Here is a 15,027-nt window from a genome sequence, read left to right as displayed (position 1 = left end):
GCCTCAGTCACCATCCCAGGTCATTTAAATTAAACGACTTAAATGCTAAATTTTGAGAGCTAAGGAAGAAAATGATAATTGCAAAGCGAACACGGGAGACAGGTACACACCAATCCTGGAAGTCTAAAGTAAGCACTATTCCAAAAGCCCTGACATGCAACCGTTTTACAAACAGTCCTGTTGGGCCCCTTACCCCAGCTGCAAGCTGGAGTAGAGCAACAGAAAGCCTCTGGTTTCTAGTGTAAATGGATGTAACCCAACCCAGCATGAGCACCTTTTTTAGATAGTGGAGCTACATCTGTCCCCATGTCCCCAGTGGGCATCTGTCCTCAGCATACGCTGCCAGTAAAGCATGTTGGGACGAGTCAGGATGAAGGTTCCAGCTTGATGCACACGATTATTCTCCATAAAAGGTGGCACTGAAGCTCAGGTTGAACCACCCTCATACTCTGCAGAACTTGAGCCCGCAGCTGGGGCCCATCTCTGCCTGTGATGGGGCCCTTCTCACTGGTGATGCTTCCACAGAAGTCCGACATGTAGCCTTGAGGAAAATGGAGCAGGAAGGGTCAGACGGTGCTCACAGCTCTGAGCCCATCGTAAGGGGCTGCAGTGCAGAGTCACACGACCCCAAAGGGGGGCACCAGAGCTCTTCAGCTCCCCTGCGCGCACAGAGAGTGTGCAAACCACTACTTCCCTGTCGCAGACTCAGCAGACTCCCCCCACCCTGCACGCCAGCTCCAATGGGGGGCCCATAGTGGTGGTGTTATAATTATACCTTAGGGCATCACCTGCTTTCTTGAAGTAGGCAGGGGGAATCCTTGAGTTCCCCTCAGTCCAGAGTCTGCAATTCTATGAGCTGGGGAGGGGCAGAGGAAAGCTCCTTATCCCCCTTCCCACTGTGCACCGGCAAAAGGGCCAGATAGGCTCTAGCCCCATGAAAGGAAAATAGGATGCAAAGGGCAGAGATTACAAGGTGCTGAGCTCTTTAAGACAGTGTAATGGCAGTACCTGGAAAGTCACCATGCAGGATACAGTTCTTACTCCCTAATGATCTGCAGCATGGCCAAGTGCCGAGCTATTATGCACACACGCAGGGTTACTCTTGACTCACCAGTTACTAATAGTTCATTACTCAGTCACCCTGTGATAGTTCTGAAACAGTGTGTCCAGCTTTAGGGTTTTTTTCATGCCAGGTGTTTCTAAACAGTTATTCAGAAAACTTGTCATCTACATTTCAAACAGAAGCCTGGAGCTAATTCTGCTCTCAGGCCTTGTCTACACTCCGTGGCTGTGCTGGTATAGCTATACCGGGATAATCGTACCAGAAAACCCTTCTAAAGTAGGTGCACTTGTACTGGCAAAAAAGTGCTTCTGACAGCACAGTTTATTCTGGCTTGGTGAGCAAAACCAGCTCTAGTCATAAGTTCTCCTATGCCAGGAGAACTGCATCTACCCTAGGAGTTTGGCCATAGTTATGCCACCAAAATCATCACACCCCTAACAGACCTAGCTAACCGCACTATGAACACTCATGACTATTCTCAAACCCGTACCAACCTCTCCTCTCAACCGCCCCCACCCCCTAATCCAACCCCGAGCAGAGTTTAGAGCCTGAAAAGGGAGAGGTGCCAGAGACTCCATAAAATCCACTAGAGACTTGACTTTTGCTATTGATTTTATATAGAAGGTACTCAAATGGGCGTCAGTATAAAACCCTAAGATAGACAGATAGGGTATGTCTACATTGCCATTAAACACCCATGGACATTAATCATGAGCTAGGAGTCTGTTTAATTGTAGTGTAGATGCTCAGGGGTCCCAGAGCCTGGGCTCCAGCACGAACCAAAATGTCTACACCACTACTGATCAGTGCCGCAGCCTGAGCCCAAGTCAGCCACAGGTGTTTAATTGCAGTTAGACAAACCCATAGATATACTGGCAGAGATTTTAAGTGTAGACCTACCCTCAGATACATCCGTATAAATCCAGAGGAACTCCACTAACTGGTATAGCAAAGGTAAGATAAGGCTCTGGTATAAACTAAAGTAATTCAGGAGAGACCCTGGATTTGCACCAATATATCTAAAAGTAAAGTTTGGCCCACAGCATGTAGTTTCAGAACAGGCCACATCTTCCTTTAGCTGGAAGGCAGTGTCTATTGCAAGGGAAGGGAACTGGGTGGACGATATTACATTATGGGGCTAAATCAGTGACTCTCATTTGCACTTCTGCTGCAGCTGAATCAATTCATATATGGAGACATACCTATCTCATAGAACTAGAAGGGACCTTAAACAGCCACTGAGTTGAGTCCAGTCCCCTGCCTTCACAGCAGGACTAAGTAGTGTCCCTAACAGATTTTGCCCCAGATCTCTAAATGGTCCCTGAAGGATTGAACTCACAATGCTGGTTTAGCAGGCCAATGCTCAAACCACAGAGCTATCTCCACCACCAATTGTTGGTAGCTGCATCTTAGAACTCTGTCTTTTCACAATTTCAAAGCCACTCACGATGCATCATTTTTATTATACTCAAATATGAAATGGACATCGCTGAAACGGGCTGGGATCCAGTCCTGGAACCCTGATGCACACAAGCAACCCTTACTCACATGGGCAGTTCCACCAGCTTCACGGCTACTTGTGTGAACAAAGTTCACTCAGATGAGTTTGGGTTGCAGGATTTGGCTGGTAATGGAATGCTAGACATAGAAAATTCACAAATTGCATTTCTGAATGAATAATGCATCTTTTTTTATGTTGCTGATCATAGAATCATAGACTTTAAGGTCAGAAGGGACCATTATGACCGTCTACTCTGACCTCCTGCACAATGTAGACCACAGAATCTCATCCACTCACTCCTATATCAAACCTATGTCTGAGCCACTGTAGTCCTCAAATCATGGTTTAAAGACTTCAAGGTGCAGATGGCAATCCACTTAATTTTTCTAATTCTTAGGGAGTAGATTTCATGCTGACAGCCCAGTTACACATTGTAGCAGTGCATAATCTGATAGCTTAGAGAGGATAATGGAGAACACTGGTTTGCATCAGCTGAGGATCCAGACAATATTTAGTTCCACCAAAAATATGATCAAAATGCTAGCATTGTAACTCAGAATCTTGACTTCTCTTTTTGATGTCCATTTCAGAACATGTCTAGAGTGCACAGGAGAACTGGCAATCATATCCTCCTGAACTGAGACTACTTGCACACAAAACTCAGAGACTACGGAACTTGGGAGATAATGCAAAATATCCAGTTCCTAGTGACAACCACTGGAGCCACTGCCTGGCACTAACATGACGAAAGATGGAACCTCAACATCAGGATAGGTAGATGTGAACGTGCAGAAAGTTACAAAACTTTTGAACAGCAGTTCTCAAACCACTACAGTATTTTTTATCAGAGGGGTAGCCATGTTAGTCTGGATCTGTAAAAGCAGACGAAGTGGGTATTCACTCACGAAAGCTCATGCTCCAAAACGTCTGTTAGTCTATGAGGTGCCACAGGACTCTTTGCTGCTTTTACAGTATTTTTGGCAGCTCCCACTGTATGGTTGGTGAGATTCTGGATAAAATATCCATACACGGAGCTTCCTGTCCTGCTTGCCTGTCCTCCATATTATTCTTTTTATTGGTATATGTTTTGCTGCAGCCTGATGATGAGCTCTAGTGTCATAACAGCTCAAGAATATAGCAGAACCAGAAGCCTATGTTTAAAACACCATCTCCCTGCTGCTGTAGATGAGGAAGCTGGGAGGCAACATACTGAAGAAAGGAAAGAGCTAACGGGTACATTTACTTTGTTGAGCAATCGCCATGAAACAAAGGAATCTGAACATCCTGGCTGAATGCAAGAACAACTCTGTTCCTAGTCCGTTCTAGGAGAGGACGTTGGAAGAACTAGGCAAGGAAGCAAGGAGTTGAAAGTGTACCTGTTTATTCTTGGTCAGTGCTGAATCCAGTGGTTGTACTTGCTGATAAACAAAACAGTCTCGTAAATAATGTTTGCTTTGAAAAAAGGAGAGAGGAAATGAGTTTCCTCTCGCTAAGTTTGTTTCTCTTTGGAGCAGGTAATTTCTTTATTTTTGTGTACCAGACAATGCTGAGCACATTGTTGGTGCAAAACAATGATGATGATGACGGGTGGAGAAAGATGAAGAAATTTCTGCGCCTTTGTCTTTATACTACATACATATATAACTAACTAAAATAGGGAAAAAACAAGTTAAGAATTATTTAGACAAGTTCGATGTCTTCAAGTTGGCAGTGGCTGATGCAATACATCCTAGAATACTTAAGGAACTGGCTGAAGAGATCTCTGAGCTATCAGTGATAATCTTTGAGAGGAGGATGGGAGAGATCCCGGAGGCCAGGAAAAGGGCAAATATAGTATCAATCTATAAAAGGGTGAAAAAGAACAACCCAGGGAATTGCAGACCAGTCAGCTTAACTTTTGTACCTGGAAATATAATGGAACAAATAATCAAACAATTGATTTGTGAGCACCTAGAATATAATAAGGTGAGAAGTAAAAGACAACATGGATTTGTCAAGAACAAATCATGTCAAACCAACCTAATATCCCTTTTTGACTGGGTAACAAGCCTTGTGGATAGGAGGGAAGCAGTAGATGTGAGATCTCTCAACTTAAGTAAGGCTCTTGATTCTGTCTCACATGACTTTCTCATAAACAAACCAGGGAAATATAGCCTACACCAGGGGTTCTCAGACTTTTGTACCTGGTGACCCCTTTCACACAGCAAGCCTCTGAGTGCGACCCCCCCTTATACATTAAGAACACTTTTTCATATATTTAACACCATTATAAATGCTGGAAGTAAAGCGAGGTTTGGGGTGGAGGCTGATAGCTCGTGACACCCCATGTAATAATTTCATGGCCCCTTGAGGGGTTCCAACCCCCAGTTTGAGAACCCCTGGCCTACACGAACCTACTATGAGGTGGGTGCACAATGGTTGGAAAACCATACTCAGAGAGTCGTTATCAATGTTCACAGTCAAGTTGGAAGGGCATATCAAGTGGGGTCCAACCACACCCTGTCATGGATCTGATTCTATTCAATATCTTCATACATTATTTGGATAATGGCATAGAGAGAATTATACAATTTGCAGATGATACCAAGCTGGGAGGGGTTGCAAGCGCTTTGGAGGACAGGTTTAGAATTCAAAATGATCTTGACAAACTGAAGAAATGGTCTGAAATAAACAGGATGAAATTCAATACGAACAGATGAAAAGTACTACACCACTCTGTTTCCTCAGGTGACCTTGGCTTGGCTAATGGCAGCACAGCTTCTAGAGGAATCAATAAAGGGACCCTCCTCTGTTGATTCTCATTAGCTGCTCCGCACTGATCTCTCTAGGCTCCTTAGTACATGCTGTATTTGATTATTACTTAGTGTTTATATTACAAGAACAACTGGAATTCCTAACTGAGATTAGCATCCCATTTTGCTGGGCACTGTGTGCATCGCACTGGGCTTGTCTACATGGGGAAATTTACTGACATAGCCATATGGGTAATGCAGAATAAGAATGTCCACACAGGGAGTTGCACAGGTGTAACTATACCAGTAAATCTCCCTGTGCAAATAAGCCCTAACACACAGTCCCTGCCTCAAAAAGCTTATAATGTAAATAAACAAGACAGATAAAGGGTGGAAGAGAAACAGAGGCAGGAAGTGACTTGCCCCAGTTCATACAGCAGGGAATAGAACTCGCTAATCCAAAGCAACACTAGTGTACAGAGCCAGTGACAGGAAAAGGTGCATGTCAGAACTAATGTGAAACTGAAATGAGGCCAGCAGGCGATATCATAGCTGAGTCTATGAGACATTTCCAAGCATTTGGTTTGCAGCATTCGGTCAAGCTCAGTAAAGTATTGCCATTCTCAAACACAGTATCATTTAAAAATACATTCTATGTAGTAAAAAAACCAAAACCTTACATTTGAGGCCCTAATCCCGCAGGCAGGCCCACCCTGCAGATCTGATTGTCGGGTAGGGGCCTTAATGGGATACTTAGAATGCTGCATCCTTTCTCAAAGGATAGTTATTTTTATTGCTAAAAAGCAGTTAAAAATGCAGGCATAGTGGAAAATTCAACCAAACTGCAAAGAAGAAATTCAATTCAAACAAATATCCTTTCTCAACTACAACTTTTCCAAGTACCTGGTACTATTCTTATTCCATCAGACGCCACAATGGTAAATCACACATGGCATGCTAAGCTTATGCTATACCACTTTAGACAATAATAAAAAACAAAACAATACAACCCTCCACCCCGCCCAAGAGGATCAATTCTGAATTTAAGGCTGCACACTATAGAGATACAACCTAGCTTTTCAAATAGCTGATGGCGTGAAGTGAATTGCGGTAAGATGGCATATTGGCACATCAGAGCATCTTGTAATACACCATGAAGGCGGCACAGAGCGAAGAACACACCTTGTGTAGAGAAATGCCCACTTGCTACACTAACCCTGTGGTATTGGGTGGCACTCATTTGCTTAGCCTGAAACTAATGATAAAATGAAAATAATCTTGTGCAAAGCAATGTTTATTTCTCCACTCAAATTAAGCTTTGTGCAAAGATCCTGGTATTAAAACATTAATAGCACTAGTACAAAGAGCACATAAATGTATCTTAGCTATACACTGGCTGGATTCTCAATGGAAATGAAGAAATGCTGTCATCTTATGGAAAGTTAGGGGAATATCTTTTCCTTCCATCTATCTCTGTCTTGCCATCTTTTCTTTTCAAACTATGCAACCATATATAATTGGAGCAGAGCCTGTTTCTGGGGGGCGGGGGCAGCAGGGTGTCTCATTTTCACTCACCTTTCATACCACTCCCTTCTTCCTGGAATGTGTTACGAGCAGAAGGCTGATCTTCTAAATGTTCACTCCCACCACTTCCCGAAGAGGCTACACTGCTCTGTGGAGACAGGGGGGCGTGATCGGAGGGGATGCACTGGGGTCCTCTAGCTCGTAAATCCTCATGAGACATCCATCCATGTCCTAGAGGCTGGTTTGGCACATTCATGGGTGGGGTAAGGGACACAGATCGTTTCAAAGGGCTGTGGTGTGTCTGGCCTGAGAGAACTGAAAAAAAATAAAATTAAACAGGTTATTCCCCCCCTCACGTTGTGGGATGCAGCAGAATCCCCAGTGAAGCTAATTAGTTAATCATGCTGTGTACTGCTTACCTCCAGAACTACAATTTCATGACTGGCTGGCTGCTAGTAACTGAATCATAGCCTGAGCTGTCTTTTGCTTTCTCAGAAACAGAAAGATACAACACCTCAAGCAGGATGGGATCACACGATTCAGATCTAATCGCTTAGGAAAAAATGCTGCATCGATTTGATTTCTAATTTTTAAAAAACTGGTAAGTTTTTCACTCTAAAATTATTCTTCCTGGCATCAAGGGTACAGTTACACGCAGGACAGAAAACACAGATAGTATGAGGCTACATATATTTTGTTGCTACCATTTGTCTTCATTTCTGCACAGACGATTATCTGTCTTGCATAAAAGATGCAGTGGTGAAGTTTTAGATGGAGCAGGAATTTTCAGACAGCTACATGTAGGAGCACAGAACTTGCCACGCTGGGCCAGACCCATACTCCCCCTAGTTCTGCATCCTCTCTAGCGGCCTGCACCAGACGTTTCTGAAGAAGGTGAAATAAAATCCCCATAATGCAACAACTTGCCTATACGGGAAGTTTCTTCTTACTTCCTTTAGGCAAGTGGTCAGCTTATGCCCCAAAGCATGACCATTTACATCCCTTATAGTTGTTATCCTATCTAATGTAATTGGATGGCTCATTATCCATATAAATGTCTATCCCTTTTTGAATCCTACTAATCTCTTAGACTCAAAGGGTATGACTACACTGCAAAGAATAGTACTGAGTCTTAGACCCCAGGTCAATTAACTTGGATTTGTGGGGTTTGGGCTGCAGTGCTAAAAATAGCAGTGTAGACGTTCCAACTGACGTTGGCGCCAAGCTCTGAGACCCTCCCCTCTTGCTGGGTTTCAGAGCCTGGGCTCCAGCCCGAGCCTGAATATCTACAATGCTATTCTGTCAGCCCGAGACAAATAACCCATGTTCTGACAGTCCGTGCTGTGGGTCTTTCTTTGCAGCGTAGTCATACCCAATCAATCTATGATTAATAATGAGAGCATCACAACAAAGAGGAGCCCAGCAGGTGGGCTATAAAGTGCACCTCTTTCAACCTTCCAGAAAAAACAGACATCAAACGTTGTGCTATAAATATGCCTAGGTGACAAACAGATTCATCAGATTCCCAAGAATCTTTCTCTTAGAAACCTTTGAGGTTTCTCTCTCCGGTTATACATGTATTTACATTTTCCCTGACTGATATATTAACATGACCCAGTTCAATTTGGTTTTGGCAAATAACATTTACAACACTAGGGAAAAGAAGAACAATGCAAACTCCAGTGATTTGGGATTATTTCTTGGAGAGTTTTAGCAACATCTGAGAGATTTCAAAGCTGGGTGTGTATTCACTTGGCTTTGAGTTTAAAGAGCAATGCAGATGCTCTTGCTTGGGAAGTTAATAAAAAAAGAAGTTTTAGGATTTCTGAGACTTTTCTGGAAGAGTGTTTAATTCTAACTATAATTTAAATGCAATTATTTTTATTGCAGGATCTGAGTTTCAGGCTACTACTCGAATACATGTCAACATTTTCTCAGTGCCCTTTCAAGGTACCATCTAATTAATTTTTAGGCACCTGTCAATGAGCCTCTCTCATCAGTTCATTTTGGTTGTAAATAGGGGCAATTTGAAGTGTGTAGGGGAGAGGAGAGAAACTAAGGACTTATCTCTGTTTTCTATGGGTGAAATATATCTGAAAAGATTGCTCTGTTTGCTTCAGAAAATTCAAATTCAATTATTTGTATAGGCATTAATTTGACACAGACTGACAACTACAGAGACATTTAATGTATTTGTTTTAATCTAGATAAGTAAGGTTTAAATGTCTATTTACACATGTTTTATTATAGTGCATTGAATGGAATTGGTCAGTCTTGGGTAGTTGGCTCCAAGTAAAAAATACTTCTGGATCAGCCTGCTTGTGGGTTCTAGTAAACTGCTCTAACTCATGATTCTGAGTTCTAATAGCAGTCTCTCAGTGGCACATCTGTTAAAACAAACAGAACATCAGAAAATTTCAGCTGTGCTGGGGAAGTCTGTTTGATGGGCCTACTGACAGACTGGCCAGCAGAGATGTAGTTAACTTTCTTAATATTTAAGTATTGGCAATTAGTCTTCTGTGTTCAGAACCTCAGGCACGAGTTCCTAAATTGGTCTGGATGCAAACTCAAGACAGGATGGGTTGTGTGGTGATGGCTACCAGAAACGGCTTTTATTTATATATTTCCAGAGGAAAGCTTAATTTGTGCAGAAAAGAGCAAATTTTGCAGGAAGAAGCTAATTACACAACACAGGCAGATTCCTTCACATCCCTGATTTCTGATGGCTGTAGATGTAAGTTTCACCATCAGGATGAGAAGAAGAGATAGGCAGTAAAAATATCCCAGGTTTCAATTTCAGCTATTGCTCTGGTGAAAGCATGTTACCAAAACATTCCTGACTGACCAGAAGCACAGAGACAAGATGAACAAATAGTGGAAAAAGGGGGAAAAGTGAGTGAGAAACTCAGCAACTTTATTTATTTCATGGCTGGTCTTATTTATTAGGCACTCATTTAAAAGTAGCCTGCTACTGTGCACAGTCTAACAGACAACAACACGAGCATGTAGACTCTTCCAACTTCTAAAGAGTTCCTTGGTCTTCAGGTTCGTACTGTAAGAGAATCTGATGCCTCTTGAGAACGTAACAGAACACTGTGCAGGTGGAATAATAATTGATTCTCTCTTGATTAAACAATTTCAAGAAAGTGACTCCCCTCAAACTTTTCATGACTCAGTAAAAGACGCGTCAATGGGTACTTGGTATTACTTGAAGAGCAATGATAAAAATTAAACTGTTACTTACTGTTACAGTGGTTCTTTGAGACGTGACGCAGATGTGTATTCCATTTAAGTGTGTACGCAGCCAGCACGCTGGAGCTGGAGGTGTTGTCTAGCGGTACCTGCGGAGGGGTGATGCTTGCGCGTTGTGGCTGCAGCCCCTCTCCTCTGGCTATATGTGGCAGCACTGCTCTGAACCCCTCCTTAGTTCCTTTGCACTGAACACCCATGAGAGGGGACTCCGAGGCAGAGGAGATAGAGGGTGGGTCGTGGAATACATGTATGCATTACATCTCAAAGAATCACAGTTACAGGTACGTAACCTTTCCTTCTTCTTTGAGTACATGCAGATGTGTATTTCACTTAAGTGACCTCCAAACAGTACCCCTCCCAAGAGGCGGAGCTCGGACTCTACTGAAATAAGGATCTCCTTCTGAAGTTTGTATCCACTCTGGAAGATGCAGTAATGGTATAATGGCCTGTAACTGTAAGGATAGAGGACGATGCAGCAGGCTTTCAAATATCCAATATGGAAATGTCACTGAGGACCATTATTGAGGTTGCTTGCGCTCTTGTTGAAGGAGCTTGCGTTCACGGAGGAGGCATTGCCGAAGCTATTTCATATGCAGTCTTGATATAGGATGTTATTTGTCTAGAGATGGCCTGTGAAGAGACTGCTTCATGCGCTTTGCATATGACACGAACAGGCGAGGTGAAGCATGAAATGGTTCAGTCCTATCCAGATAGAAAACTACACATCTCCTGACATCCAAGTTATGTAGAGGCTGCTCCTCTGGAGATGAATGCAGTTTAGAAAACAACACACGTAAATACACTGCATGGGGCAAAGGAAACTGAGAAACCACTTCAATCAAAAGTTTAGGGTGTGGTCATAAAGTCACCTCGTCTTTAGATAACTGCGTATAAGGAGACCCTGCCATCAGAGCCTGAAACTCTCACACCCTCGATGCGGACATAATCACTATCAGGAACTCAGTTGTCTGACACAAAAGGGGCAGTGGACAAGAAGCCAGGGGCTCGAATGGGGGACCCATTAGAGCAGTGTTTAGGTCCCACAAGGGCACTGGCTCTCATAGCAGAGGATGCAGATGTAGATGTAGAAGCCCTTTCAGAAATCTCATCACCATGGCATTGAGGAAGACTGATTTTTCCCTGTACATGGGGATGGAATGCAGACACTGCTGCCAGATGCACTCTCAATGAACTAAGTGCAAGACCCAACTCCTGAAGGTGTAGCAGGTACCCCAAGATGTCCTGGGCAGAGGTCTGCATTGGTTGGATCATGTGGGCCAAAGACCACACTGAAAACCTCTTCCGCTTTGCTAAGTAGGCCATCCTGGTAGTGGGACAGCCACTGTGCACTGCTCTTATTCATTCAACCATGCAGCAGCCACGCCATGAGATGCCGGGAGCAGAGATGCAATCATGACTCTGTGTGAGCAGGTTGGGATGGAGAGGAAGCAAAATGGGAGGCTGAACTGACAGTGTGAGAAGGTCAGAGAACCAGCACTGACTCGGCCATGCCTGGGCAAGGAGACTGAGCTTGGCCTGATCTGCCTTGAGCTTGAGGATTGCCTAAGAAATTATCGGGATGGGGCAAAGGCGTATAGGATAGTTGACTGTCAACTGCAGTGGAAAGTGTCAGAGGGGGAGCTTGGACTGAAGCCCCCACCCCGAGAGTAGAAGAGGCGACATTTCCTGTTCTCCCTTATAGCAAACAGGTTGATTGTGAGAATGCCCCACAATGCGAAGATGACCCGCAGGACATCTATCTTCTGGGACCACTCGTGATGGTCTATGAGATGATTCTGTACCCCGAGCAAGCGGACGGCTGTTGGAGTAATGTTCTCCTCAATGCAAAACTGCCACAGATTCATCACCTCTAGGCAGAGCGCCCTGGAGTGCGCTCCCTTTTTTAATTCACATAGTACATCATGGTGGTATTGTCAGTAAGTATGTGAACCACTGCGTGTTTGATATGGTCACGGAAGCTGTAACACGCCTTGTGGATGGCCTGAAGTTCCAGCACATTGATATGGAGTGAGGCCTCCTGCTCAGACCACAGTCTCTGTACCTTCAGCAACCCCAGGTATGCCTCCAACCCAGCAGGGAGGCGTTGGTAACAAGCAACTTGGTTGGTGATGGCCCAACAAAGGAAATGCCCTGGCAAACATTCTGTGGATAGGTCCACCACTGCAAAAAATCCAGGACTGGTGATGGGAGAGAAACAAGTCTGTCCAGAGACTGAAGAGTAAGACAGTAGATTGTCCTGAGCCACATTTGAAGGGGGCGAGGGCACATGCAAGAGGACATGTGGTCCAACAGTCTCAGACACATTTGAACGGTCATGGAAGGCTGAAATTGCAGACTGAGGCAAAGATGTCGAATTGTCTGAAAACAGTCAGTCAGCAAGAACACTCTTGATGTCATGGAATCTAACAGGGCCCCAATTAATGCAATTTTTTGAGTGCGAACCAAAGATGATTTTCTGGTATTTAGAATGAGATCCAAACACAGACAAGCAAGTGCAAAGTGGGATTGATGTGAGCGAAACCTTCCTCTCTGGATCTGCCTCTTGGTGACCAGTCATTAAGATACAGGAAGATGTGGATTCCCTTTTTTCTGAGATATGCTGTAATCATGATGACACTTTTGGTGAAAACTCAGGGGTGGATGAGAGGCTGAAGTGGTCTCTCGTATACAGTCGGTACCTGCATCTCCCTCGTCCTTACCAGACTCGAAGGATGCCTGGAGGCCAGAACTGGAGTCAACAACAGTACAAGGAAGGGTCAAAAGTACCCACATGGTCCTGCACGCTGGCACCTGCTCTGTGCCAGTCTGTGCTTTTCCTGGGGGAGGCAGAATAGTCATCCCAAGACCTGGCGAGATCTTGATCGGTCTTATGTGACCTCCTCCTCGGCGCAGTCAATGGGGAAACGGCTTCTCCGTTTCTTCAGAGAGGCACCTGCTTCAGAACGTCAAGTGACAGTGCTCTCAGAGCCCGAGGGTCACCTTCCACCTGATGAGGGACTCAGTACCGGATCAGGCCACGTGGCCTGTCCGAGGAGGTGGTGCATGAGGTGAAGGTCCCAAGCCACCCGAGTTCTTTTCTTGAACAATCTACAGATCATGAAATGATCCTTGAGGTGAGCTGTGCCGAGATAGAGGAAGCACCGCATGCTGGGACTGTTCCTCTACAGTAAGGACAATGTTTAACCCTCAGTGAGTGCATCACCGTGGAAACAGACTACTAACTAACACTAACTACTAGCTATATGTAATAATAAGTTACCCCAAGTCTATTTAGAGGTTGTGAGGCTAAAACCACACAGAGCTCTGACTCCAACCACAGGCAGTAAGAAGGAACTGATGGGGTTTGGGGCAGTGCCGCCTCATAAAGCTAGGGGAGGAGTCACAACCCCGAGGTGTGAGCGCCACCCCCCTATGCGTACTGCTAGACAAAATCTCCAGCTGTGGCATGCTGGGCGCGTACACATATAAGTGGAATACACGTCTGCGTCTATCTCAAAGAAGAATTAAATATTCCTAGGGGTTGTGCGTTTCTTGACAGGAAGCTAGATACATTTAAGAAGCTCTGATTAGACAAGATGGGTCAGTGAGCCCTGATAAAAGTGCAGGGAAGATGAATGAGACATCCTTGCCTTTGCAATCGTATTCTGAAAGTTAGTGACACACTTCAACTCTGCAGTTGTCCTTGTTGAACCTCATCAGATTTCTTTTGGCCCAATCCTTCAATTTGTCTAGGTCGCTCTGGAACCTATCCGTACCCTCCAGGGTATCTACCTCTCCCCCAGCTTAATGTCATCCATGAACTTGCTGAGGGTGCAATACATTGCATCATCCAGCTCGTTAATGAAGATGTTGAACAAAACTGGCCCCAAGACTCACCCCAGGGCACTCTGCTTGATTCCGGCTGCCAACTAGACATCGAGCCGTTGATCACTACCTGCTGAGCCCAACAATCTAGCCCACTTTCTATCCATCTTATAGTCCATTCATCCAATCTATACTTCTCTAACTTGCTAGCAAGAATACTGTGGGAGACTGTATCAAAAGCTTTGCTAAAGTCAAGCTATATCACATCCACCGCTTTCCCCATATCCACAGGCCAGTCATCTGATCATAGAAGGCAGTCAGGTTGTCAGGCATGACTTGCCCTTGGTGAATCCATGTTGACTGTTCCTGATCACCATCCTCCCCTCCAAGTACTTCAAAATGGATTCCTTGAGGATCTGCTCCATGATTTTTCCAGGGACTGAGGTGAGGCTTTAGTTCCCCAGATTTTCCTTCTTCCCTTTTTTAGAGATGGGCACTATATTTTTCCAATTGTCTGGGACCTCCTCCAATTGCCACGAGTTTTCAAAGATAATGACCAATGGTTCTGCAGTCACATCAGCCAACTCCCTCAGCACCCTCGGATGCATTAGATCCAGCCCCTTGGCCTTGTGCATGTCCAGCTTTTCTAAATAGTCCTTGACCTGTCCTTTCACCACTGAGGGCTGCTCACCTTTTCCCCATACTGTGCTGCCCAGTGCAGCAGTCTGGGAGCTGACCTTGTCTGTGAAGACCGAGGCAAAAAAAAAAAAAAAAAAGCATTGAGTACTTCAGACTTTTCCACATCACCTGTCACTAGGTTGCCTTCCCGATTCAGTAAGGGTCCCATACTTTCCCTGGCCTTCTTCACGAGATACTCATGCATCCTGCAGCAGTACATCCTATCACTCTGACTGCTAGGCAACATGGTGGACCAGGTTATTGCTCCTCCTGAATCATTCTGGGGAGACCTTCCTCAGATACTCTTTATTTGGAGTACTGGTGTTTAATGGGGCAGGGCCCAGAGCATGCAGATCGTTGTCTGTGGAGAGGTAAACCATTTGTTTGTCAGTCCTAATTTACATCATTAATTCATTTCTCTGTTGCTGCTCTGATCCTGCAGCCCACACTCA

At 44.6% G+C, this 15,027-nt stretch overlaps 1 protein-coding gene across 11 annotated transcripts in view; it reads right to left on the bottom strand.

Moving 5' to 3' along the window:
* SAMD4A (sterile alpha motif domain containing 4A) overlaps nt 1–15,027 on the bottom strand; it is a 221,379-nt gene that overhangs the window by 44,835 nt on the left and 161,517 nt on the right. For 9 of the 11 annotated variants that reach the window (XM_030562944.1, XM_030562936.1, XM_030562940.1 and 6 more), the window contains one exon: nt 6,872–7,135. The exons of the other annotated variants lie outside the window; for them this stretch is intronic. In XM_030562944.1, the coding sequence (XP_030418804.1) occupies nt 6,872–7,135 (264 nt within the window). The remainder of the gene's footprint in view (nt 1–6,871; nt 7,136–15,027) is intronic. 11 annotated transcript variants of the gene reach the window in all.

Source organism: Gopherus evgoodei, chromosome 4 (assembly GCF_007399415.2).
Source record: "Gopherus evgoodei ecotype Sinaloan lineage chromosome 4, rGopEvg1_v1.p, whole genome shotgun sequence".
Classification (NCBI taxonomy): Eukaryota; Metazoa; Chordata; order Testudines; family Testudinidae; genus Gopherus; species Gopherus evgoodei.
This window is presented reverse-complemented; position numbering and strand designations above follow the sequence as displayed.